The 27279-nt window shown below is 39.4% G+C and overlaps 1 protein-coding gene across 2 annotated transcripts in view; it reads right to left on the bottom strand.

Annotated features, from left to right (window-relative positions):
- The window catches only part of LOC149209136 (importin subunit alpha-9-like), a 279111-nt gene that overhangs the window by 204113 nt on the left and 47719 nt on the right, over positions 1 to 27279 (bottom strand). The window contains exons 2-4 of one of the 2 annotated variants that reach the window (XM_089396299.1): positions 24238 to 24336; positions 10791 to 10944; positions 10555 to 10657 (exon numbers count right to left, since the gene is read on the bottom strand). In XM_089396299.1, the coding sequence (XP_089252425.1) occupies positions 10555 to 10657; positions 10791 to 10944; positions 24238 to 24245 (265 nt within the window). In that variant the 5' untranslated portion in view covers positions 24246 to 24336. The remainder of the gene's footprint in view (positions 1 to 10554; positions 10658 to 10790; positions 10945 to 24237; positions 24337 to 27279) is intronic. The other variant, XM_089396297.1, reaches the window with a different exon arrangement.

Genomic DNA, 27279 nt, shown 5'->3' with positions numbered 1-27279 from the left:
TGGGAGGGATCAAACGACATCACCACTCAGATACCTCGGATTCAGACAAGGAAGCAGGATCTCAGAAAGCAGAAACACAGTTAGTCATAGCTTCGATCGAGCCCACCCAAGGAGAGTGGCGCAAGGTCGAAAAGAAAAAGGGAAGAAAAACTTGAAGTGTGACCGAACTCAGTTTTTCTTGCCTCCTCCTTTTTTTTTCTCTTTTTTTCCCTTTCTTCTTCTTCATCTGCACGTTAGCTTTGTAACGTTGCGTGGGGTGCAAAAGCACTCGAGCCCAATGGGCGTCTTATGGAAATGCTTCAAGCATCTACTAGTGTAACTTTTCATTTTTTAAATAAAAAGTTACCGATTTTTCCACTGGAAAAAAAAAATAGACAAGAGACACAGAATGTAGGCTATAAGCCAGGGCCAAAACCTCTCTCTTTGAAAGGAAAACACACACAAATTCTTCTTATAGAGATTCCAATTGACGAATACCAAGGCCAAGCCCCTTGACCTATTTTCCACTCCAAGACCAAGACACAAGTTCTCTTGACACTCAACCTTCTTCTTGACTTCTCTTCCACTTCGACCTTCTTAGGTTCGAGACATAGAATTAACACGAACTGAGATGGCATAGAAACACATTACTGTAATGTCACCAAACCGTGATCACTTAGCAGCACTGAAGCCAAGATAGCACCAAATCTCTATGATATATAACTAAACTGTAGTTTCTTCATAGCACCGAATCTGTGGTCTCCATTATAGCACTGATCTATGGCTTCTTCATAGTACCGAGACTCTCACAGAAATCTGAACTTCATGACTGTAATGATATCCAAACTGTTGACAGTAATGATATCTGAACTCCTTGATTGTAATGATATTCAAGCTCCTTGATTGTAATGATATCCGAACTAGTCACTGTAATTATCCACCTGAATTTCAGAGAGATATCCGAACTTGTCTTCTGTGGAAATGCGAAGACCCTTCCCACATATATATAGTGGTTTGTCTATATAAATAAGTCGACATGTGTATATGAATAGGTGTGTCTCCATAAGGTGAGGCCAACATGAGTTCTTCACTTCATCTAGAGGCCGACTTGAAGAGGAGAACTTGTGCTTGTCTTTGGAGGGCTACTAGACCATTTTATTGACTCATATACATTTGTAACATGCCCAAGAAGGGTTCTTCATACATGACATTGACTTTAATGACAATCCTAAAGCCTCTCAATGGGACCCATCTAAAAATAAAATCTCTTGCTTATGAAACCCATGAAGCAACTATTACAATAATAATTTTATTTTTCTTCTTTTCATCATTTACAAAAATCACAATTACATGTCATTATGAAGACCAAACCTAGTTACACTTTTCAACACTCCCTCTTAACTAGGGAGGTATTCATTATGGTACTTGGTCATTCTGAATCTATAGAATTTCTCATAAGAAGAATCGGATTGGTAACCCATCTGTATAGCATCATATCAACTAGCATTGTCACATAACAAGCCCTTGACTAACAGTTCTATCTCTCCACAAGATCTGAGCTCAATGTTGGCGAGACCAATGATTTATAGACACCCTAATCATTGTCTCTCCTGGAACATACCCCACTCGAGTTCTCAGGGTGTGTTCGATCAGCACTATTCTTATCTTGGATTCCCAGTCCTCAAAGAACATCAGTCCTCTACGACTACTCTTATCTTGGATGCCCTATCTCATCCTCAAAGAGCATCGGATGCCAGTTGTTTACCCAATCCTCCATTCTGTCTTCCCGATGAAGACCAGAATGATGTATCTCTCTCCCTCTTAATTAGGGAGGACATATCTATTCCAATAAAGAAATGTACTCATTCCTACAGAAGGAATGTACCTAAGCTCCCTCTTGGCTTAGGAATTTCCAAGTTTCTTCCAAGTAAGAAACTTGTTTCCAGGCTCCCTCTTAATTAGGGACCTACAGCAGCTGCTTGGGTGGAGATGATGGGACAACTAGCTGCTTGAAGACCTCCTCCTCACTATGTCATGAACTCCTTTTCATTATCTAGGAGTCTTCTGTTAGTTTTTGGTAGCATCGGAAGTGCTCTAGACTTGAAAATTGGTGGAAAGGCTAAGGCACATGAGTTCTAAAGAACCCAGAACCTATTTAGTGAAATTCCACCCGGATTGTATTTTATTAAAATAATTAATATTTTTAATAGAGTTCCTAAGTCTAAACTTAGGGAAATTAAAATATTAAAGGGTATTAATCAAAATATGGGTGAGAATAATCTAGAATGCGGATCAAGTCATGTTTTAATCTTAGTTGTTGATTAGAGACTTCATCTCGGTCGTTGAAGACTAAAGAGGAAAAGTATAAAATGGAGGCTTGGGGTTCATTTGGAAAGACACACAGAAAGATTAGGGAAATCAATTTTCTCAAGTGAGAAGTTCTCAGGAGGAAAATCAATTGGGGAGATCTTGCAGCTGAGGGGCAGAGAGACTCTGGGAGAAGGACTTTCCATAGAATATAGAACAGAGAGGTGGAGAGAGCTTGCAAAGAGGCAGCGCAGTAGCCGAGAGAGCTAAAGCAAAAAAGTTGTCTGTCACACAGAATCCAGAACTGTCAGGAACTGTCGGAACTGCTGAGAACTGTCAGAACCACTGGGAGAGCTAACGCAGATCCAGCACAGAACGCAAAATCCAAAACTGACGGAACTGTCGGGAACTGTCGGAATTGTCGAGAACTGTCGGAACAGTCGGGAGAGCTGACGCAGAGGGCAGAGAAGGTGACGCAAGGCTGACGCAGAGCCAGCGCAGAAATAGCCAGGGTTATCCAGTCTTGTGTCGGATCAGCCGAAATTCTGCCAGGTGAAGTGAGGTAAAACTCACTCAAATTTTCCGCCAGTATTTTTCTCTGTGAAGGATTGTTGGATGAGCATCCTAGATTTGTATTCAGATATTTCTCCTTCATAATAATAAGCCCTCAAAACTGCTACACCGGTTTTCCCGCATTGGGTTTTTCCGGGGACTATTGTATCCAAAAATAAGCGTCATATGTATCTTGTTCTTTGCTCTAGTTTTTGTTTCATGAGATCAAATATTTAATTAGTGTAAGCTATCGAAGTAATTTGCTTCAATGTTTAGAAGAATAACTTGATGAATGTAATTTAAAAATCAAGTAGGTGAAGTAGATTCATATTTGTTGCAGAAGGGGTTCCTTCGAGTGTAGGAATTTTAACATGGTATCAGAGGATTGATTTTGAAACAGGAAGAGTAGATCCAGTGTTGAGCAGTGAGGCCGAAAGTTGCACTTGGCAGCAATTCGAATCCCCTTAAAGGGATTGCGCAATCCTTGCCAAGAAGCAGATCTGAGGAAATTTCTCTCTGAGTGAGATGGCAGAGAGGTACAATTTCCAATTCATGAGTTTGCAGAGGCAAAGGGAGTGACGCAGAGCCTCAACACAGTGTTTCAAGGGCGTAGTCTGGAAAAGAACGAAGACACGTAGAAGGGGAATTTTCTCCGCAGAGAACTTTCTGCCAAAAAGTTCGAATTTCTCACTTGTTGAGCAGTGCTAAGCAGTGACTAGAAGAGTTAGTTCGGCAGTTGGGTGAAATGGCATCGCATGGGCTCAGAGATCAGGACAGGTTGGAAGGAGCCTCCAACTATGTCATATGGAAGGCCAAAATCCTAGTTCTTTTGGAGGAACATGATCTCGAAGCCTACGTCAAGAGTATTGTGGAAGGCGAAGAGGCTCATCCTCGATGGAGTTTGAGATCATGTGGTCTCACACTTGCAGGTCAAGGATACAGCTCGAGAAATGTGAGAAGCCTTTTCTTCTCTGTATGAAGGCTCTTCCGAACAGTGAAAGATGTATTTGGAGCAGAAGTTACAATAGACTTTGATGCAGAAAGGAGAAGGGGTGAACCTCTATCTTCAACGTCTTCAGGACACTAGAGCCCAGCTTGCTACAGTGGGGTCCACTCCTCAACCAACCGCAATGGTGAGGATAGCCCTGAATGGAGTCTCTGATGAATGGCAAGTTTTCATCCAAAGCATTTCGGGCAGAGAAAAAACTACCTTCATGGGAGGAGATGTGGGCGGCTCTTCAAAAGGAGTTAAGGAGGGACCTAGAGAAGGTCAGCCTCAGTGGCAGCAGTGGGAGTGGCACAAAGACGAAGGAGGAGGAGGACAACGTAGCTCTAGCATCGAAGGGACAACAGAAGCCGAAACAAAAGGAGGACATTTCGAAGGTGAAATGTTTCAGTTGTGGTGAGATGGGCCACTATGCATCCCAGTGTCCTTTGAAGAAAAAGGACAAGGATGAGAAACATGATCCTAAGGTTTCTTAAGCAAAGATTGACAAGGATGAGTTGCCATGAGTGCCCACACATCTCCAGGAGGGAGATGGAGCAATATTGAGTTGTAGTCGGGAGGACTACATGTGGGCAAGATCCTTGAGGATTCCACCTCTTGGATCAATTCCTTGCTACGGGATCCCAAGATTCAGCAGTATCGAGATGGACTTAGTGTCAGATGATGCAGTGGAGTGTTTGGAGGACAGATGCAGTAGCTTGGGACCAGAGACTGATCAGCGCAAAGCAAGGTTGGCAGCAGTGCAGTTGGCACAATGCAGAAGTCAGCAACAACACAGAAGATTCAGAGGGTCAGAGACTAGTAGCAGTCAGATTCCAACATTCATTGTATTATGCTGAACACAGTTAAGTTCAGTTAATTTTGGATGTTTTTCAATTGCTTCTCTCAGCAACTGAGTTGCAATACGAATGCAGTGTTAGCAGTGGCAATGCTAGAAGCATAGCAGATGCAGCGTTTGAGAGGGAGTTGTAGTACAGATGAAGTAGCGGCAATGGCAGTGTCATGGGCAACAATACAGTAGCAGTAGCAGCACAGTGTTGGTGGCAATAGAAGTGCAAAAAGGAAGTGCTTCAGAAACAAAGCAGCATGCAGGTGAACATTGTTGCTAGAGCACTTTCCTCGCTAAGAGGGAGTGTTAGTTTTTGGTAGCATCAGAAGTGCTCTAGCCTTGAAAATTGGTGGAAAGGTTGAGGCACATGAGTTCTAAATAACCCGTAATCGTTTGGTGAAATTCCACCCGAATTGTATTTTATTAAAATAATTAATATTTTTAATGAAGTTCCTAAGTCTAAACGTAGGGAAATTAAAATATTAATGGGTATTAATCAAAATATGGGTGAGAATGATCTAGAAAGCAGATCAAGTCATGTTTTAATCTTAGTCGTTGATTAGAGACTTAATCTCAGCCGTTGAAGACTCAACAGGAAAAGTATAAAATGGAGGCTTGAGTTCATTTGGAAAGACACACAGAGAGATTTAGGAAATCAATTTTCTGAGGTGAGAAGTTCTCAGGAGGAAAATCGATTAGGGAGATCTTACAGCTGAGGGGCAGAGAGAATACAAGAGGACTTTCCGGAGAATATAGAACAGGGAGGCGGAGAGAGCTTGCAAAGAGGCAACGCAGTAGCCGGGAGAGCTGACGCAGAAAAACTGCCTGTCACACAGAATCCAGAACTGACATAACAGCCGAAACTACCAGGAACTGCCGAAACTGTCGAGAACTGTCGAAACAGTCGGGAGAGTTGACACAAAGGCAACGCAGTAGCCAGGAGAGTTGACGCAGAGCCAACGCAAAAAGCAAAATCCAGAACTGCCAGAATTGTCAGGAACTGTCGAAACTGTCGGAATAGTCGGGAGAGTTGACGCAAAGGGCAGAGAAGCTGATGTAGGGCTGACACAGAGCCAACGCAAAAATAACCGGAGTTAGCCAGTCTTGTGCCGAATCAGCCGAAATTCTGTAGGGTGAAGTGAGGTAAAACTCACTAAGATTTTCCACCAGTATTTTTCTCTGTAAAGGATTACTGGATGATCATCCTAGATTTGTATTCAAATATTTCTCCTACATAATAATAAACCCTCAGAACTGTTGCATCGGTTTTCCCGCATTGGGCTTTTCCGGGGACTATTGTATCCAAAAATAAGTGTGTCCTATATATCTTGTTCTTTGCTCTAGTTTTTGTTTCATGAGATCAAATATTTAATTAGTGTAGGCTGCATAAGTAATTTCTTTCAGTATTCAGAAGAATAACTTGATAAATGTAATTTAAAAATCAAGTAGGTGAAGTAGATTCAGATTTGCAACAGTAGGGGTTCCTTCGAGTGTAGGAATTTTCACATCTTCATGTTTGGGACTTCTACATAGGGCACCGACCATCCATTGCTTTCATCCCTGAGTCAGCCATGTCATCACCAGAATGTGATCCATCAGTCCATATCTGGCCTTCCTTCATGCCATGTTTACTTGAGGATCTTTCATCCTACTACATGTGCATCCGTGGTGGAAGACATCCATAGACCTTCCCTTGGAAGCCCTGCAGATATTTGTTCAAAAATAAAGGAATGAACTTTAAAATCAGCATTACCTTTCTGATGGTCTTTCATCATGACATCTACAAGTTTGCATCGGCATCCTGCATACATATCGACACATCTCCCAAAGATATATGTTGTTAAGGGTCTCTTTCTTTTTCAGACTCCATTAGAGTCTTCATATCTTTCATGGAGATATCCTAGTCAAATCTTCTTGGTCTTCCAAATGTTGATTGCCTTTACCAAGGTTGCATATCTCACGATCTCTTCCTTTGTTTCTTCACACATTTCATTCCCAAGAGCTTCCAATCAGAGCTCCTCAATTGTAGTCAACCACCTCATACTTCATATGAGGACATATTATGTTGATTTCATCTAGTGTGACCCATGCCTTCCGGCATCCTTTCATAGGAGGAGATTCCTTTCCTTTGATCATGCTTCTCAAGATAGAGCAGTGATCCATGTTACCTGCAACCATACAACATGACTTTATAATATTGAATACAAGCATACATACCTCATTTACCTTTAGGTCATCTAGGCTTCTTTCAGCAGCTTCCTTGATTGAAAAGAACTTCAACCCCTTGATCTGCTTCATCTCTTATGTCATCATAACATCATCCCATGAATTCCATAAGTTGGAGTTCTTGATGAAACACTTGCTTCCTCTCTAGATTGGTGAACCTTCCGATGAAGATTCCATCAGAGAATCTTGAGGATCTTGCATATCCCTATCCAACAGATGTTACCTTTTGACTGATGTATGATGAGCCTTGTCTTGGATGACTTCTTCCTTTTTCCCATAAGTGTTACTTGAGCTTTCAATGAGGTTCCCAAGAGCTATATCCTTCATATTTGACTACCATAGATTTTGTTCCAGACATCCTTCATGTTTCCTATGATGATGTCACGAGCTCTTACTTCTAATGCTTTTCCTCTTCCTAGGATTTCTTCTTTTCAGCTTCCTCCACTTCTTCGGTGAAATGGGCTTCTTCTCTATCTTTCTTGTTATTTCCCTTCTTAAGCTTAGGACAATCTTTCTTGTAATGCACATAGCATTGAATCTTAGCTATGTTCTTCTTTCCTTTCCGAGGACAAAATTAAACTTCTCCTTCCTTCCGGCAAATGTTTGAACACCCTATTGCCCTCGACTTGTCTTCTCCTATCTTGCATAGAAACCACAAGTTGTTGAATGAAATAGCTTTCTTTACCTTGTTCTCAGTTAGTGTATTTAGAACAAAGGAGATCATTTCCATATCTGAAATCATCTCTCCCAGATCTTGTAGTTGAGATCTTATGAAGATAATCCTTTATCCTTTGATACCTTCAATAGCTCTAAGTAATATGACCTTCTTTATCGTATCTTCAGATAATAGTTTTACCAGCTTATCATATATCTCCTTTGATGTCTCCAATCGTGCTCTATAGGGAATGAGGGTACCTTTGACTGATTTCATGAGAATCGCTTGAGCCCTTTGATCCCTTTCAATGTATTCAGATAATGCTTGAGCTTCGGAGGGATTGGAGGCTTTTCCATAGATATGATCAATGACTTCACTTTCTTTGAGGACTATGTCTATCCTCCTTTTTCATGCAAGGAAGTTCAATGACCCAGCCAACTTATAGATCTCCTTGCAAAATGAAGTCATTTTACTAGATTAGATTATAGAATAAAAGATACTTACTTGACAAGTGAAGATGAAATCTTCAACTTGATCCCTTTGATGGTGGTTGACGAAGATGTATTAGTGCCCTTTTGGATGATCTTCTTCCAAATGAAATCCCTTCTTCAATAAAAAGGAGATTGCCCCTTTTATGATGACAATGCCTTTTGATCTAGCTCCCTTTGTTGATGGTGATTGATGAGGATGTCTTGATGCTTCCTCGAATGATCTTCTTTAAGGATAAGGGAGGGGTCCTTGCTTCAATGAGAGGGAACTTGCCTTATAGCCTTTTGAAGATGATGATAATGCCTTTAGCCTTCTTTGGATAACTAACCTTCAAGATACTTCAACTTCTTCGGTGGTGAATGAGTGCAGATCCAGAAATGCTTCTAGGGTTTCAACTTTTTCCAAGATGATATGATCTTTGTCCTTGAAGTGCTTCTCTTGGATGTCTATACTTTGGGCTACCTTGCTTTGTAGATCTCTTCAACTTGATGAGGGTCTTTGTGGTCGTTTTGATGATGACTAGACGATCAAAAGGTTTTGTTGGTGTAGACTTCTTCTTTGATGTAGATCTCAGCTTCACTTTGATATACTACGACTTGCTTTGATGCTTTTCTTGAAACTCGGTCCTTGAGTGTCTCTTTGATAAGATGCCCTTCCTTAACTGTCACCTTAGCTCTGAAACCATGTTGAGAAATCTAGGGCATCGATACTTAGGTGATTTCTCTTCTATTAGTAACTTCTTGTGAGTGCTATCTACTTCTTTAGATTAGGATCTTCTTTACTTAAGTTATTAGTGTTCTTCTTCATCAAACAGCTACCAATGCATGAACATAAATAGACAAGAGATACAGAATGTAGGCTATAAGCCAGGGCCAAAACCTCTCACTCTTTGAGAGGAAAACCAACACAAATTCTTCTTATAGAGATTCCAATTGACGAATACCAAGACCAAGACCCTTGACCTATCTGCCACTCCAAGACCAAGACACAAGTTCTCTAGACAGTCAACCTTCTTCTTGACTCCTCTTCCACTTCGACCTTCTTAGCTCCAAGACATAGAATTAACACGAACTGAGATGGCACAGAAACACATCACTGTAATGTCACCGAACTGTGATTACTTAGCAGCATCGAAGCCAAGATAGCACCGAATCTCTGTGATATATAACTGAACTGTAGTTTCTTCATAGCACCGAATCTGTGGTCTCCATTATAGCACTGATCTGTGGCTTCTTCATAGCACCAAGACTCTCTCACAGAAATCTGAACTTCATGACTGTAATGATATCCGAACTGTTGACTGTAATGACATCCGAACTCCTTGATTGTAATGATATCTAAGGTCCTTGACTGTAATGACATCCGAACTAGTCACTGTAATTATCCACCCGAATTTCAGAGACATATCCGAACTTGTCTTCTGTGGAAATGAGAAGACCCTTCCCACATATATATAGTGGTTTGTCTATATAAATAAGCTGACATGTGCATATGAATAGGTGTGTCTCCATAAGGTGAGGCCGACATGAGTTCTTCACTTCATCTAAAGGCCGACTTGAAGAGGAGAACTTGTGCTTGTCTTTGGTGGGCTACTAGACCATTCTATTGACTCCTATACATTTGTAACATGCCCAAGAAGGATTCTTCATACATGACATTGACTTTAATGACAAATCCTAAAGGCTCTCAATGGGAGCCATCTAAAAATAATATATCTTGCTCATGAAACCCATGAAGCAAGTATTACAATAATAATTTTATTTTTTTTCTTTTCATCATTTACAAAAATCACAATTACATGTCATTATGAAGACCAAACCTAGTTACACTTTTCAACATAAAATACCTATCCACAGTCCAGCGAAATCAATTTAAAGAAGAAGTAGAAATGAGGAAATGAAAAACAGTCCAGCAAGGTTCGAGCTGGATAGGGCACAGCAAAATGAAAGAGTCTATGTAGTGTGGCAGGAATGGGAAGTCTGTGTGCGTCACGGCAGGAATGGACAATTATGTCCATGGCCCAATTATTATTTACTTAAACCAGAAAACAATGAAACCTTAAATCTTGAACCCATAGAAAAATTCATATTTAAAGTCAGGCTGAGGCTTCAATTGAAGCTGATTCGAATTTGTTTAGGTTTGGCTTTGAGAATTGTCCTTGAGGTTCAGCGAATCTGAACGAATTTCAATTTTTTTTGAGGTTCACCGAATTTTGAACCTCAAGGTTTGAATTTGGAAAACCCTGTGACATAGTCTACAATTAAGGTCCCAAGAATGTCATGTCAATAAGGTACCAAATCCTGATTGCTACTCACTTATTCCTTGTCTTTGACCTGATGAATACTCACTAACAGTAGGTAGGTAGAAGTAATATGTCTTGGAATCGCAAATGGCAAAAGCATTCCCCTAAGACATCCCATAGGTGAGGAAAAATACTCTTCAAAGCACAAAAGAAAATTGAAGGTTTAACACAAGATCAGGGATACACTAGGAAAAACTCATGCAACTCACCACCAAGGTGCGCAATCAGCAATGGGAAGGCAGGTAAAAGGGCTCTTGTTTGTTCCGAGTCACCTGTTGCAATATTTGTGAGGCACCAAGCTGCCTCCAATAACTGCACCACAATAAATAATCAACATATGTTCCAAATTCTTTCATCATGGTTATCCATGAACTAATTCCAAATTTCCCAATCAATCAACCAAAAAAGGGAATTGTAAATGTTGAAATGTATCTCAATCCCTGACCTGCTCATCTGAGGAGCCAAACGAAATGCATTGAACCAGTACAGGGACAACACCAGCACGTACAGCAGCATCCACTGGAGGTACTACAGTCTGTGAAAGCAGCCTTCTCAAGCTCCGGAGGACTTCCATCTTCTTCTTGAACGAACCCTTGCCTCTGTGTCAAAGAACAGACAAATAAAGACATCGAAACAAAATTTACAAACAGAAACACTAGAATATATGATTGTGAAACAAAAATTAAATGCACACTTGCAACCAGTAAAAAATGGATGGTATGTGAAACATAAATCAAATGCACAATCGCAACCAGTAAAAAATGAATGGTAAAATATGATCAGAATCTATGAGACCAACCCTATATCTCTCCAATGTGAAATCTGATTATCTAAAATGCACTTCATACTGATGTTTGATATCATGTCTTTGTTTTATATTCACGACAGTGGACCCGAGGATCCGTACGATATAATGCAAGTCCACCTGTTTGCATGTGTGATGTGCTGCAATTCTGAGTATCTGTCAGCCTACTCTCATATTAATTGAGACACAGTTATGATTTCTTCTCTGAGCAATCTGAACCATAGCATCTCTCTGACCTCGAGGGAACTTATTGTTCATAATAAAGTCATGTGTTAGAAAGTTAAGGAATTTAATGGAATAAAGGATTTTGAAAAGGGTGGGTTTTTTTACAGAGGCAGATTTGCGTAGAAGGATGAGTTTTAGGGGAAATGATGCAATTTCACTAAAGTTCTGATATCACTGTTACAGACCAGTCTCCATGTTGCCATGAGAGAAAAACCCAAACAATGAAAAGAAATTAGCATGCAAAGCAACCTACTCAAACTCCATGGGGAAAAGCAACAGTGATCAATCCTAAAACTACATACCTTGAATAAGGTGTTAGAATATGGCCATCAACATCCCTCCCATATGGTCAAAACTCATATGGTCAGTGCCAGCATTGCTGTCCATTGCCTTCTCTCCTGCCAGCAAAACTCACATGATTAAACTGACCAATCTGTTGCTGCACCAACTTACCATGTCTAGGTCACTTATTTGGTACAATGGATGGACAGTTGCCATTGCCAGCTCATCTCAGTAATGAATGTTAAATTTCCTTGAAACACTGCAACTACTTAGATGAATTACTGAAAACTGAAACCAGATTTACTTTCACCAAGATACAGAGTCTCTTAATAATTTATAAGCAGAGGAAAATAATCAAGAGGTAAAAACACATGCACACAAATTGACACGCTTGTTTACCCACAAAACCCAAAATGGAAAACCTGTTTTCTTTGTTGTGGTATCTTATTGATTGTTCTTTGAGCGAATGATCTATTACAAAGCAATCTGTCTCTGAGAAAGTGTTTTGCTTCTTCTCACAAATCTCAGTTGATACAATTAATCTCGGCTTGCCTTGATCACTCCTTGATCTCAGCCCTCTAGCATGCAACTGCTCCTCTGCAAGTTAACTGAGAGTCCAACTGATTCTCTCTCCAATCAACACTTGGAGTCTTAACTCGTTCTCCCTTCAATCAAGACTAAAGACTAACTCACTCTAACTGAACTTGTAACTGCCACCTCGTTCTGTAGTCAAACTGATGAAGACTCCACTTAACTGAAGCTCCAACTCTATGCATGCCATCTTGATGATTATTCCAATAAACTGGAAATAAACTCATCCTAACTGAAGTCTAACTCATGAGCTTGCACTCATACTGAGAGAAAGACAAATCAAGGTCTTCATTGGCTAAGGCACAAGCCAAAAGACCTTTACTCACAACATTTGGAAGAACCTCCTCCACCTAGATCTGTCTCCAACACCACCACGTTATCCACTGTTGTAGTTTCTCCCTCTAAACTAGAAGACTTCTCTACTTCCTACTGTGGAACCTGATCTGAAGAATTGTTCCTTCCAACGATGCTCCTAGGATCCTAATCTCGGGCATCTAACAATGTCATATCATACAAGTTGAGGCTCTTAGTAGTACCTGAAGAATCACTCTTCCTTGCCACCTGCCCCCCTTGGCAACTGACATTGTTCCTGTATCCAAGACGCTAACCTTGTACTTCTTCACACTTCCCTCTACTCCATGCTTCACTTTTCACACCACATCTGAGCCTGCTACTGATTTTCCCTCTGGTCGTGGCACAATCTCCCAAAAAATCGTTCTTCGTGATGGAGGAAGCTTCCTCCACCATGGCATCTTGCCAAACCTGTTAAGACGTTTCCTCCTCAAAACTAGAAGGCTCCGAGTCTACCAACTCAGTCATCAATGCCATATACTTGGTGTATCTATGTGGTTTTTTGCTCTGTCTGAATGTGGTATTGAGAGGTCCAACTCTCTCTTGATCCTCCCTAAACAACTCTTCTGCCCACCTGACTCGAACTCTCCCTGTACTGGGCGTCACTGAATGAGTGGTTGCCTCCGCTCGTCTTCGTCTCTCCTCCTGAGCGGTCCTCTTGCCACCTAGCTGAGACTCAATCTGTGAAACGGGCTAAGCCTCCTTCTTGGGAGCGTGAAGCTCCTCCTCAGGTACTCCAACATGCTCTCACTCTAAGGACTCCCTCAAAGCTCTACTTTCCTCAAACCTCACGTCTTTACTATGTGCATTTCCTACCTTGTTACTCAAGGGTGCGCCTATCTCAACCTGTAGCCTGTACAGATTCTTCATCCTCACACCTATCTGTTTCATACATCCAGAAGCTAAGTGCTTGAGGTAAGTGTTACCTCTGTTGAAGATGACATCATAACCCTTATCCTCTAGGGTAGCCATTGAAACAAGATTCTTCTTCAAGCTTGGAACATAGAGGACATCTTTGAGATGGAGAGAGCTAGCTGACTCCTAGCTCTATGTGAAACTGCATGTCCTTCTCCTCCAGCTTGCTGAAATTCTCCTTGTTTCTGGTCATATGGAGGGATGCTCCCGAATTAATATACCATACATTATTGCTTGCTAAGCTTGCCATGAAATCTATCAATGAGAAATCTTTCTCGAACTGAGAAGAAAACACATCTATCTCAGTTGATGCAGCCACATGATCCTTACTGGACTCCTAATTAGGACACTTAGTGGCATAGTGCCCGAACTCATGGCAATGGAAGCACATGATCTTTCTCAGATCTTTCTTCTTCTTCTCGTTGTTCTAACTGGACTCGACCTCTCCTTGGCCCTTCTTGCCCTTAGCTTTGCTATCTTTGCCTGTCAGGGCAAAGTTATCCTTGTCCTTTGTTGTAGTTGATCTACCAGCTCTTGTTCTCCTCTAGATTTCTTCTTGGAAGCAATCTGACCACAGCCTTTCCCAGCTAGGAAGATTCTCTCTGCCATTGACTGTATCCTGAAAATTCTCCTAAGACTTATGAAGTCCCAGTAATGCAAGACTCACAAGGTTATTATTTGCTACAGTATCGCCCACTCCAGCTAGGTCATCCAGAACATGAGTGAACTTCGAAAGATACGTAATGATGGGCTCTCCTTTGCTCATTTGGATACTTCTTAGCTTCTCCTTCAAGGCAAGATTCCTGACATCACTGGAACCCTAATACAAATCTCAGATGGCTTTCCACATCTCATATGTTGTATTCTTCCCATGGAGATGAGGGATAATATGATTGTTGAACCCCTCAAGAATGATTATCCTCGCCTTGGTGTCATTCTTATTATGTTGGATCAATTGTTGGGCATCTTGAGGCGGATTTATTTGATTCACCACAATTTCTAGCACCCCATTATCTTCCAACACCACTAAGATCTGCTCCTTCCATGAGCAGAAGTTTGAGGCTCCCTCTAAACTATGATATGTCTTTGTCCTTGGAATGCCATATTGTTATCCAAAGAATGGTCTTCAAAACTCTAGCACAAGCCTTCTACCTGATATCCACTCTTCACTGACTGATCAATTTGGTGTGGTCTTTATGTTGATCTCTGCTCTGATACCATGTTAAATTTCCTTGCAACTCTGCAACTACATAGATGAATTACTAGAAACAAGGCGGCAATTGAAAACTAAAACCAAATTTACTTTCACAAAGATATAAAGTTTCTTAACAATTTATAAGCAACGGAAAATAATCGAAAGATAAAAACATATGCACACAAATTGACATGATTATTTACATAGGTAACCCAAACAGGAAAACCTGTTTTCTTTGTTGTGGTATTTCATTATTTTTTCTTTGAGCAATTGATCTATTACAAAGTAATTTGTCTCTGAGAAATCGTTTTGTTTCTTCTCACAAATCTCAGTTCATACAATTGATCTCGGCTTGCCTTGATCACTGCTTGATCTCAGCCCTCTAGCACGCAATTGTTCATCTGCTGAATAGTCTTGACTTGCCCTGCAAATCCCCGCATCTTGCTCCTTGATCTTTGAAGTAACAGACTTCAATGGCAACAGAAATATATATATAAATATCTTTATTAATAAAATGAATACTGAATTGATGATTACATTCTTAGAGAGAGGCCCAGTTATATACAACCTTAGGTGCCTCTTGGTGAAAGGGCATGATCTTTGGTCATGCCTTTCTGCCTAAATACTACAACTAATCTAATTTTACATAATCCTAACTAATTTTTACATAACATTGCCTTCCTCTCGAAAGAATGCTTTGTCCTCAAAGCATATGTAACGACAGATGTTGTTGACAAAATGATTCATTCTCCCAAGAAGCTTCTTCTTCGGGTAAGTCCTTCCACTTGATAAGATATTCCTTGATAGTACGATATTGAAGCTTTCTTTCTCTAGTAGACAAAACACCTTCTGGTTCTAGAATGACTCTTCCCTCATCATCTAAGGATGGAAGCATTGTTTGCATTGTTTGATTGTTACCTAGTGCCCTTTTAAGGCAAGATACGTGGAAGACGTTGTGAACACGACTTGTCTCTGGAAGGCTTAAACCATACGCAACTTGGCTAATCTTTTTGTTGATCTAATAAGGTCCATAAAGCTTTGGTGCCATATGTTTTTTCCTTTCTGTTTTAAGGATAATTATTTGTATGGTTGGAGCTTGACAAACACCCATTCTCCGACTTCAAACTCTCTTTCGGTTTTGTTACGGTCTGCTTGTTGCTTCATACGATTCCTTGCATTATTCAAGTTTTCTTTTAATATTTGGATGATTTTTTGGGTTTCTTCTAGTTGATCTTTAACGGCAAGTAGATTTGTCTGGACAATAGCTAGATCCTTCCATTTCGGGGGTTCATACCCATATAAAGCTTGAAATGGCATCATTTTTGCTAACGTATGATAAGTGGAATTATACCACCACTCAGCAAGATGTAACCATTGAGCCCACTTATTTTGTTTTTCTGTAGTGTAGCAACGTAGGTAGGCCTCCAAACATTTATTGACAACCTCTGTTTGGACATTTGTCTGAGGATGATAAGCGAAACTCATATTTAGGTAGGTTCCTATATGATTGAACAATTCCTTCCAGAAATTACCTTTGAACTTGGCATCTCCATCACTCACAATGACTTTCGGAAAACCGTGTAACTTATATATATTTTTGCAAAATATTTCAGCGATTTCTTTTGCTGAGTATGATTTCTTTATTGCCATAAAGTGAGCATATTTGGTGAGTCTGTCGACTACTACAAAAATCTTGTCCTTGCCTTTAGATACTGGTAATCCTTCGATAAAGTCCATCGAGATTTCTTCCCATTTCTGATTTGGAATGTTTAAAGGGTGAAGTAATCCTGGTGTCGTAATATTTTCACTTTTATTCCTTTGACATGTGTCACATTCTGCTACATACTTCTGAATATCACGATTCATTCCCTTCCAAAAGAAGGATTGACGTGCATTGTAGTAAGTCTTAAAGAATCCTACATGTCTAGCTGACGGTGAGTCATGTGATTCCTTGAGTATCTTAAACTTAAACTTGGAATTTGTATTTAGATAGATTCTTCCCTTGTACCATAGGATATCATTCTTCCACTCAAATTTTGAGTTGTTGGGAAGGTTATTGATTATTGCCGTTATTTCTGGATCCTTGGCATACTCACTTCGAATTTCGTTAAGCCACTTAGGGACAACAACCGAAATTGCAAGTAGTGTTGGTTCTTCATCTTTCCTAGATAGGGCATTTGCTACTACATTGTCTTTACCTCTTTTATGTAGTATTTCCAAGCCAAAAGCGGTAATTTTTTCAATCCATTTTTGTTGTTCTTCGGAAAGTGTTTTTTGTTGAAGGAGATGCTGGACAGTGTTGTGGTCTGTTCGAATAGAAAACTTATTGCCCAAAAGATATTGCCTCCACTTAGCTAGTGCATGCATGATAGCGTGCATTTCTTTGTTGTATGTGGATTTGAGGCGTTCTCTTTTGTTGAGCTTCCTACTTTCAAAAGCTATTGGATGTCCTTGTTGCATTAATACTGCACCTATACCGAATCCAGAAGCATCACACTCAATGATAAATGGTTTAAAAAAATCTGGTGTTGCTAATACGGGAGCATTAGACATAATTTCCTTTAATTTTTCAAAACACCTTCCTGCTTCCTCATCCCATAGAAACGAATTCTTCTTTAAAAGATTTGTTAGAGGTGCAGTTATATGTGCATATTTTTTAATAAATCTTCGGTAATATCCAGTCAAACCTAAGAACCCTCTTAGCTTGGATATATTAGCAGGTTTGGTCCATTCTTTTATAGCTTTGATTTTATTAGGGTCCACCTTTACGCCTTCATGGGATATAATGTATCCAAGGTATTCTACTTCTTCCTTTCCGAAGGTGCATTTGGATATTTTTGCGTAAAATTGGTGTTCTTTAAGTAGTGTAAGAACTTTGTCCAAATGTTGCAAGTGCTCCTTCCAATTTTTACTGTAAATTAGAATATCGTCAAAGAATACTAATACAAAATTCCTAAGATGTGGACAAAATAATTCGTTCATGGTTTGCTTGAAACGTTGTTGGAGCATTGGTTAATCCAAACGGCATTACTTTAAATTCATAGTGACCTTCATGTGTTCGGAATGTCATTTTTGGTATGTCCTCTAACCTGATTCTAATTTGATAGTAGCCTAATCTTAAGTCCAATTTTGAGAAATCTTTTGCACCATGCAGCTCATCCAACATTTCGTCGATAAAGGGGATTGGGAACTTGTTTTTGATTGTTATTTTGTTTAATCCTCTATAATCAATGCATAGCCTGAATGAACCATCTTTCTTCCTTACCAATACCACTGGAGCAGCGTAAGGACTTTTACTTTTCGAGATGATCCCACACTTTAAGAGGTCTTCGATTAATCTCTCAATTTTCGCTTTTTGGTGATGTGGATATCGATATGGCTTGATGTTGACAGGGCCTGATCATGCCTTGACTTCTATTGTATGCTCAATTTCTCTATTAGGCGGCATCTTCATAGGTAGGTCTTGAAATACTTTTTTATGCTTCCAAATTAGATCTTGTATCTTTGGTGACTCTTCACTGGTCATATTTGTAGATAACATTTCTAATTGGTGACATTGTACTACATAAGCAGGTGCTCCTTTTCGAATCGTCTTCATCATCTGAGATGATGATACAATTTGATTCTCTGGTGCTTGGAATCCGTGCAATTTGTATTTATGACCTCCCCATTTGAATTTTATAAATTGTACTTGGTGGTTGGCGACATAAGTACCTAAAGTTCATAGCCATTGGATACCTAAGACTACATCTACTCCTCCTAACAGTACCGTGAAGAACGGAGACTCTAAACTGAAGTCTTGAATCTGCAATTTAACCTTATGGCATTTCCCCACCTTTTCAATCTTCTTACCGTCAGCTACCATCACCTTCATGTTTGGTAAGGGAAATGAAAAAATATTGAGTCTCTTTGCCACGGTTGCATCTAAAAAATTGTGTGTGCTACCCGAGTCGATGAGAACCACTACGTTGTTCTTCTTTATGTGTCCTTTTAACTTTAAAGTCTGAGGTTGTGATATACCTGTCATAGCTGATAATGACACTTGCGGAATACTTTCGTCATCTAATTTTGGTGAGAATTTTGGGGCATCTTCTGTTTCTTCTATGTCAGAATCTTCACTATTTGAATCATTGGTTGCTTCACAATTATATAGGTTCTTTGGTTCTTTTCCTTTAGCACACCTATGTTTGGGGTCCCACTTCTCACCACAGCGTTTGCATTTACCCTCTTTTATCCTTTGCGTTTCCACATTAGATTTTTCATCTTCATGACGATGTGGTGGAACATATCTTGTATTGTTTGCGTCCGCATACTGGGGTATTCTTCATCTTGAATATGTTTTTTCGGATTTTGACCAAAATATTTGTTCGAATTTCTTTTCGGCTATTTTTGCTTTTCGTCTTGCTACTTCTATTGATGACATGTCATGCATCTCAAGTTCTACTTAATGGGTTTTGAGTCCCGAGATGTATGATTGAATTAGAAGAGATTCTGATAACCCAGGTAGTCGTGTTACTAACGTCTCCCATTCTTGAGTGTATTCATCCACACTTCCTTTTTGTTGTAATTTGATGAGTTTTGAAAAGAATTCTTCTTCCTTTACACCTTGGAATCTTTTAAAGAATGCATCCTTAAATTTTCTCCAGCTAATGACGTGTGTTGTCTTTTTCCACCACATATACCAATTATATGCTTCCCCTTCCATTTTCATGGATGCGTGCCTGAGCTTTTCGTCATCATCATTGATGTCATATATCTCAAAGTATTCTTCTGCTTTATTTATCCATGCAACATTGTTTTTTTCGTTTCCGTCAAATTTAGGCATCTCGACTTTTGCCCTTTGCTGGTATGTCGCTAATGGTTGAGCGAAAAAAGGGTGTTGATTGGTAAAGGTATCCCAGAGTTGCTTGTTTGTAAGAGTCGCGTTACTCACTTCTTGGTGGGGTGTCGTTGATTTTTTTGGGGATTCAGCTTTTTCATGAGTCTGTTGACTTTGTTGAATCTGATGAGTTGTGCTCTTGATTCTCTTCATTTTCTTGTAGTAGTTGTGCGGGTGTACAATTCATCTTTTTACACAGAAGTTTCAGCAATGTTAAGGACTCTTTGAGATCTACTTCTGTTTGGACATGTTGATTTTCCATCTTTATTTCTATTCGATTTGTCGTATCCTGAAGATTTTTTATATTGTCAGCCTGCCCCTCAAGCTTGATCTGGAATTCATCTAATCTTTTATTGACCTCATCGTGGTTGTTATTTACCTTATGCTCTGTGTCAATCAATTTTTTCTGGAAATCAGCCATTGTCATTGACATTGAGCGAGTATGTGGGGGCGTGTATTTATCTGCCAGCTTAAATTTTTTTTTTTTTTCAATTAAAAAATTAATTAATTAAATTGACGTTACATATATAACTTATATTAGATTAAGTTATATAATTTATATAACTTACATATATAAATTAATGTCATATATATAAATTAATAATATAAATATATATTATATATAATTAATTGGAACAGTCACATTGATTGATGGACTTTTTGACGGTTCAAAAACTTAGGGAATATTACCGCAAACGTGGTCAATGGCAAAATATGATGGTAATTCGAACGGCAATTAAATGGACACGGTGTAATGACAGGGAACGGCGGAAGCACGAACAACGCGCAAAAGGGACAGCAGAATTCGAAGAGCGGATGGACGTAGGCAGTGGCACGATGGCAGATAGGGTCGAGGGAATGAAGCAAAAGTTGATTGCGGGTAGGGTCGAAGAGAGTCGATTGGTGATTACATGTCACTCGAACAAGGAATGGAAGATCAGCGACGACAAGCAGAGAATGAGCAGGCAACGCAGAGGGTGGAACGTGACTAGAGCGCAGGGGCAGTGTGGGGCGTGAGTGAATGCGGGGGACAAGGAATTGATGTACAGTGAATCGGGAAAACGAGTGAGCCTAGTATGATAGGCACAGTGAGTTGTGCAGCGATCTACCAAGAAAAGAACCGCTCTGATACCAGATGAAGTAACAGACTTCAATGGCAACAGAAATATATATATAAATATCTTTATTAATAAAATGAATACTGAATTGATGATTACATTTTTAGAGAGAGGCCCGGTTATATACAACCTTAGGTGCCTCTTGGTGAAAGGGCATGATCTTTGGTCATGCCCTTTTGCCTAAATACTACAGCTAATCTAATTTTACATAATCCTAACTAATTTTTACATAACAATCTTTGCACATTGAAGCCCCTATTTCCTTGCGCACTAGGTCCATATTTCCTAGTGCACAAGAGGCTCCTAAATTCTAGTGCACAACTGCCCCTATTTCCTAGCGCACAAATCCATATTTTCTTATGCATTTGAGGCTTCTATTCTCTTGCACACTTGTGACTTCCTATTTCTTAGGACACAAGCTCTAAATTCTACACAAATCTCCTAAATCCTTGTGCACTTGTGATGTCCTATTTCCTAGGACACGAGCTCTAAAATTTGCACTCTCCATAATCAAAGATGATCTCACAAACTCGTGAACTGTTGTGTGATTACTTGTGCCTTCGCCCTCCTCTTTATAGGCCCAATTTGAGCGTGCAAGGTGCCTAACTCAATTTAGAAGCTCGAGTTTTGATTGCGAGTTAACTAAGAGTCCAACTGATTCTCTCTCCTATCAAAACTTGGAGTCTCAACTCATTCTCCCTTCAATCAAGATTGAAGACTAACTCGCACTAATTGAACTTGTCACTACCACCTCGTTCTGTAGTCAAACTGATGAAGACTCCACTCAACTGAAGCTCCAACTCTACGCATGCCATCTTGATGATTATTCCTATAAACTGGAAATAACCTCATCCTAACTGAAGTCTAACTCATGAGCTCGCACTCATACTAAGAGAAAGACAAATCGAGGTCTTCACTGGCTAAGGCACAAGACAGAAAACCTTTACTCATTACATTTTCAGCAATGAATAGGCATTTAACAAATATTGTTGAGAGCTTACCATGGTGATGAATAGCTACCAGGAATTGTCATTGCAATCCTTCTTCATAATTAAGAAATATTATCTTGAGTTATCTGTGTGTGTTAGCTTTTCGAGACTAGCAACCATGAACATAGGAGAAACAAATACACAAAGAATGTATCTTTTATTATGAATTAGTTACTAAATCTATCACATAAGCTTATTTTTATACATCAAAGTGATGAGTTATTTAATCACCTCCTCAACTAACTTATATTTAATGTTGGGTCCTTAACATTTATTGTGACCCTCTGAAAATATTTTATTGTGTTACCCCAAACAAAAAATCAGAAGGTCAAATTTTTACTGACAAGATGATGATTTACAAAATCTTGATTGCTAGTTGCTCTTTTCCTCCAACCAATCTGGCACTCCCATGGGTGCTCCATCAGGTTGTTGTCGCCCTTATAAAAGTAGAATCCTGCCATGCCATTGAATTCCCTTAACAGTCATCCATATCAAGCAATCCCTTTATTGTTCCCACTGTCTAGAGACCCACCTACACATACACAATCATTCAAGACAAGAAATCATTATCAGCTTTGTCACATCAGTGTCATCATCCTCGTTCTGGGAGTAGTGTTATCAATGACAACAGTATTCCTCTCTTTTCTTTAATCTCTACTTTGAGAAGATCAATTGCTCTCATTTTACAATTCCAGGCTATCCAGCCTGGTTTTCCACAGTAAGTGAAGTGTCCCTCTTCCTCTTTGTTGCTAACTTTGACTTCACGTGTTTTCTTGCTTTGCTTCACTTTGCTTATAACAAGAATGGAATTTTCTGGAGTTATTATCCTCGCCACTCAATTGTTTTTCTTCTGCAATAAGGGTTGATATCATTGTTTCCGAGGACTGTGAAGGCAACTGAGTGAATGTGAATGTCACATTTGGGGGTAAATTGTTTAAGTATATCGCTTTGGGGCTTTCTTCTTCAACATTTACAGCTACCCCTTCTTAGTCAATTTTCTTTCACTTTCAGTTATACCTTGTATCTCTTTATCTTTTACATTGCAGCGGTAGCCTTGGCACTCCCACATTTTGTATTTGACTTGCCGTGTTTTCTAGTCCCATTGACCTACCCTATTGGTCACATATGGACAATAATAAAATTATCTTAACCTATCTTATCTATGCTAATATTTTCATTAGGGATCTCAACTCATTATGTTATTTGACATAGCTATGCCACTAGCAATTCAACCTAAAAATCCGTTGTTTCAAAGAAACTTTAGCATTCTATTTTTTTAATCCAAAAGGTCCATTCAAGTTTCAACGCATCCCAAAGTTCTTTTGATACTTTAATAAGTAAAGATGGTGCAACTCAGAGTCAATTATACCAAACGCAATGGTGGATTTGGCTTTGCCGTCCCTATTCTTTCATGCTATGATTTTATCTTGTTCTGTAGGTTTTGACCCTGTCCCACTAACTATTCCCAAAATATTTTTATCCATTATAAGCAATTGAGTTTTGACCTTCCAGTTATGGAAATTATAACATAGCTTTTTAAAGAGGGGCTTCCATTTCAATTAAAAGAATATCCTCCAGGTTGTCTGCTCAACCTCTTAAAACTTAAGTAACTTAAAAACTTACTGTCTATAACTGCAGACTTCTTTGAATGTTGACTGTGAATCATATAAATCTCTCAAAATACGATCTGCAATGCCTGGAAATTCTGGGTCTGCGTCTACCTGATTCTGCTATAAAAGCGTCTGCTTCTACTTAACATCATCATCACTGTTGCAGGACAATTTCACAAATAGCACATATGCCTTAAATTTTCGACCTGCTGAATATCATTTATATATACTGAATTGAAGCATTCTCACAATGAGGAAATTTAAGTCACTAATTGGGTTCTACATATATTATATTCTCACTGGCTAGTATTATAATTTGTTTTCATTTGGTGGCAAATTGATTGATTCTGGAAGAATGTTAGTCGTTTATGTTATTGCCTTTTTATGCTCTTCAAGCAAAACCACTGACATGGAATAATTATTTGCCTCTAAATGGAATGTTACCACTCTTCTACAGAGAATAAATATGCTTGTTGATATGCCACTGTCTATTGTTGGATCAAACTGTATAATGCCACTGTTGGTTCAATTGGCACTTTAATAATATTCTGCATATGGATATGTCATAGCCTTGGGCTTTTTGTAGTCTTTTCATATTCCAAGCCACTAATTCATTCTCCACAGTTATCAATGTTGGATGCAAAATACTGTCATCCTCTGCCTCCTTATTTAATAGTTTGTCTTTTAATTTTTATTAACTTTGCCTCAAAAGGAGATCTACTGTTCACATTGCTAAACCATATGGTTTTTGTTTGTCTTCTCCATTGGGTCAACAGGTCTGAGTCTTAAACCAGTTTTCATCTGCTCCTCCATCATGTGGAGTATATCAATAGCACATGATGTCTTTCTTTGAAATAAGATTTATATATTATAAGGTTGGGAACACATTTTTTGCCCTTTTGCGAAAAAAATAAACTTATCGAATAACTTGCCTTTTCATTCGAGAATGCTCTCCTTTCCTCAAGCCTTCCTAATTTCTCATACTTAGCCCCGCATGAACCCTTGATCACAGCCTGAGCATGTGCATGTCTCTGACACAATAGCTGGATGTTAGAGGCACATGACCATAAACATGAGACAGAGACACACAACCATAAACATGAGACAAAAAAAATATACGAAGAACATAGGTTTATTAATGGAATTCCCAAACACATCGCTATAATCGTTGGTTGTTAGAGACACGTTACCATAAACATGAGACACAAGAAATATAGGAAGAATGTATTGTTTATTAATGGAGTTCCTGGATACATCACTATGATTGTTGGTTGATAGATAAGACAACCTTATTAATGTCCAACAAGATGATCACAAATAGGTCAAAGGGACTGCTAAGTACAATAGTCTGGAATACAAAGTAGGAGCACAAAGTCTGCTGTTATAAAATGTATATATAGCAGCAAGGTAAAAGCAGATCTAAACTATGCTATACTAGATAAGATGTACTCTAGTACAATGAAATGGGAGAGCAGATCCACGACGCAGAAACATGAAAATACCGTAGAGAACCCAAGAATAACTCCTCCAATAAGGGGGTGGAGATAATGTCTTAGGTGAGGTGAGCTACTCAACCACCCCTGATGCTCTCACTCCTAACATTTGAGGTGAAAGTGAACAAAGTAATATAGAAGACTGGTCAAAAGATCAGCGAGAGCTAGAAAATCAGGTCTGCACTATTGAGGTAGCCCCAAGCCAAGTTATGGAAGAAGCCACCTATCTACCTGTGTTGCCAACTGTCCCAGGATCTAAAACCACCTTCGTAAGGTCCTCACTGTCTGCAACCGAATAATCTCCCTGGTTGTCACGGATCTAATTAGTAATGCCTAATAAAGTGCTACTATCGTCTACCTCCCGGTGCCTTGTCTAATGTGAGGCACCAAAAAGAATAAAGCGATTGGCCTAAAAGTGTTCAACGTAGACAAGAGTGGTCAGATAGAGTGAGATCTAAGGCCAACGGCCTCCCACATGTATACAGCTAGACATCTTTGGTACAGGAACCAAAAGAAGATGGAAAAAGAGTTCCAAGACTCCCCAAAACAATAGTGAAACTGCCCTCTAATCTCATAATATATGGCACACTTGAAGTTAAAGGGTTCCTCAATCTAGATCTCTTGAAGACAGCAAATTTAGCATATCTTGGCATCCCATGTGATCTGATGATATGTCTAGATGAGATGCCTATGACAGCCCATTCGAAATTGCCAGCGCAGAATACTAAGAGCATGAATCCAGCATCTAAGTGCATAAGGGGGCCAACCAATAAGGCCATCCCTTAGCGCCATGGAGTGCTCTGCATAAAAGGACATCTTGGGGCTTAACCCACCAAGAGGATCTACCCAGTTCAGCTCGATATATAGTCTAAAGATGTTCTCTCTAATAATCTTATTCGACTCCTGCTTAATCGATAAGAGTTGGTTGAGGGACTTAACAAAATATTTTAAAGGGGCATAACCCATCAAGATCCCAACTAACTAAGTACACAAGTGACATCCGCAAACCAACTGTGAGCCTGGCCAAAAGTGCAAGAAATGTCTACAGCCTCCAAAGGGAAATAAGAAAGGTAAGGATAGCAAGCTCTATCACTGGATGAGTGAGCATAGCACCAAACCTGATGCAAGAGGGAGACCAAACCAAAAATAGTTTTAATCTTGAAGAGTTACAAACTATGCTTAAACAATGGCCTATGGAGCTATTGTTAATTTTAGCAATCAATGGTATGTTCTATGCTTGAGTGCAATTTACTTCAAATTTCTTATTAGCCCAATATCAGTTTCCAGATTAGCAATCACATCAGCATGATAGTAAAGTGCAGATAGAACATAAACATAAATTGCAGAAGACAAGCCAAGACAAGAGTAAACATGATGTGGCACCAGCCAAAGACAAACCCCAATGTGGGGAAACCCTTTGATCAATTCTTCTTATATTCTTCAATAATTCAGCAGAGAGAGAGATAGTCAAAGCTAGTCAAATCTGTAACTTTATGACAGAAGCAACAAAACCCTGACCAGCAAAGTCAAAGCTAGTCAAACAGCTCACAAATGACCTCAGTCAACCTTGGTCAACTCGGCCTCCAACAGCAAGTATATGCAGCCCAAAACAGTCCTCTTTCAATGGTCAAACAGTAGTCAACAAAAGTCAAAGGCTGCGGTCAGCCCCAACCAATCAACGCTGGTCAACGCTATGACAAAACAGAAATCTGCAGTCAAGATCTGGTCAACGCAGAGTTGCAGGGGAGCGCTCCCCCCCCCCCTCGCTCCCGCTCCCAATCCGCGCTCCGGGCGGGAGCGACTCGGGAGCGGGTCGGGAGCGCACTCCCTAAAAAAAATTCCGCTCCCTACCTTTTCGGGAGCGTTTTGCCTTTTTTGCAATTTTTTTTTGTAGTAATGTTTGAAATGCAATTTTTTTTGAAGGAAACAAATAATTTTTGAGTGGGGCAGCTTAATGATCAATTCTAAGCCCTAGTATTGATATGCTATTCATGGTAATGTTAAATTCTTAAAGTAAAAGTGACATTCATCCTTTTACTTAAATTTTTAACATTACCATGAAATGACTCAGGATGTTTGAAAGTGGTTCCGGCCTCATTGGATTTCATATGGAGAAAGTAGAATTTTAGATTTCATTCAAAATCCAGCAGACTTATCAGTTTTTCAGGATTTCAGGATTTGGGGGATTGCAATGTTTCCATTGAATTTTGTCATGTATTAGGGTATGGAACTCGTATTTAATCAAGAGCACCAATCCCTCTATATACCTTGATGTTAGTGACATTGGTTGTCGAACTCCTCTATCATGACCCTCCTAAAAATGTACGCATCACTCAAACAAAATCTTGACTTGACATGCTATGCTTGTTCTATCTTATGTTAATGCTTAGAGGGTGATATTAATGACAAAGACCCTGATTTTCCAACAAGACTAAAAAACTAGCAATTGCCCTAAAAAGTGCAAAAAGAGGCCGATAGATT

This window comes from Pinus tabuliformis, chromosome 1_2 (assembly GCF_031772625.1).
Source record: "Pinus tabuliformis cultivar Carrire ecotype Pingquan chromosome 1_2, CPIR1, whole genome shotgun sequence".
NCBI classification, from domain to species: domain Eukaryota; kingdom Viridiplantae; phylum Streptophyta; class Pinopsida; order Pinales; family Pinaceae; genus Pinus; species Pinus tabuliformis.
The sequence above is the reverse complement of the archived record's forward strand: the minus strand, read 5'-3'. Positions and strand labels throughout refer to the sequence as shown.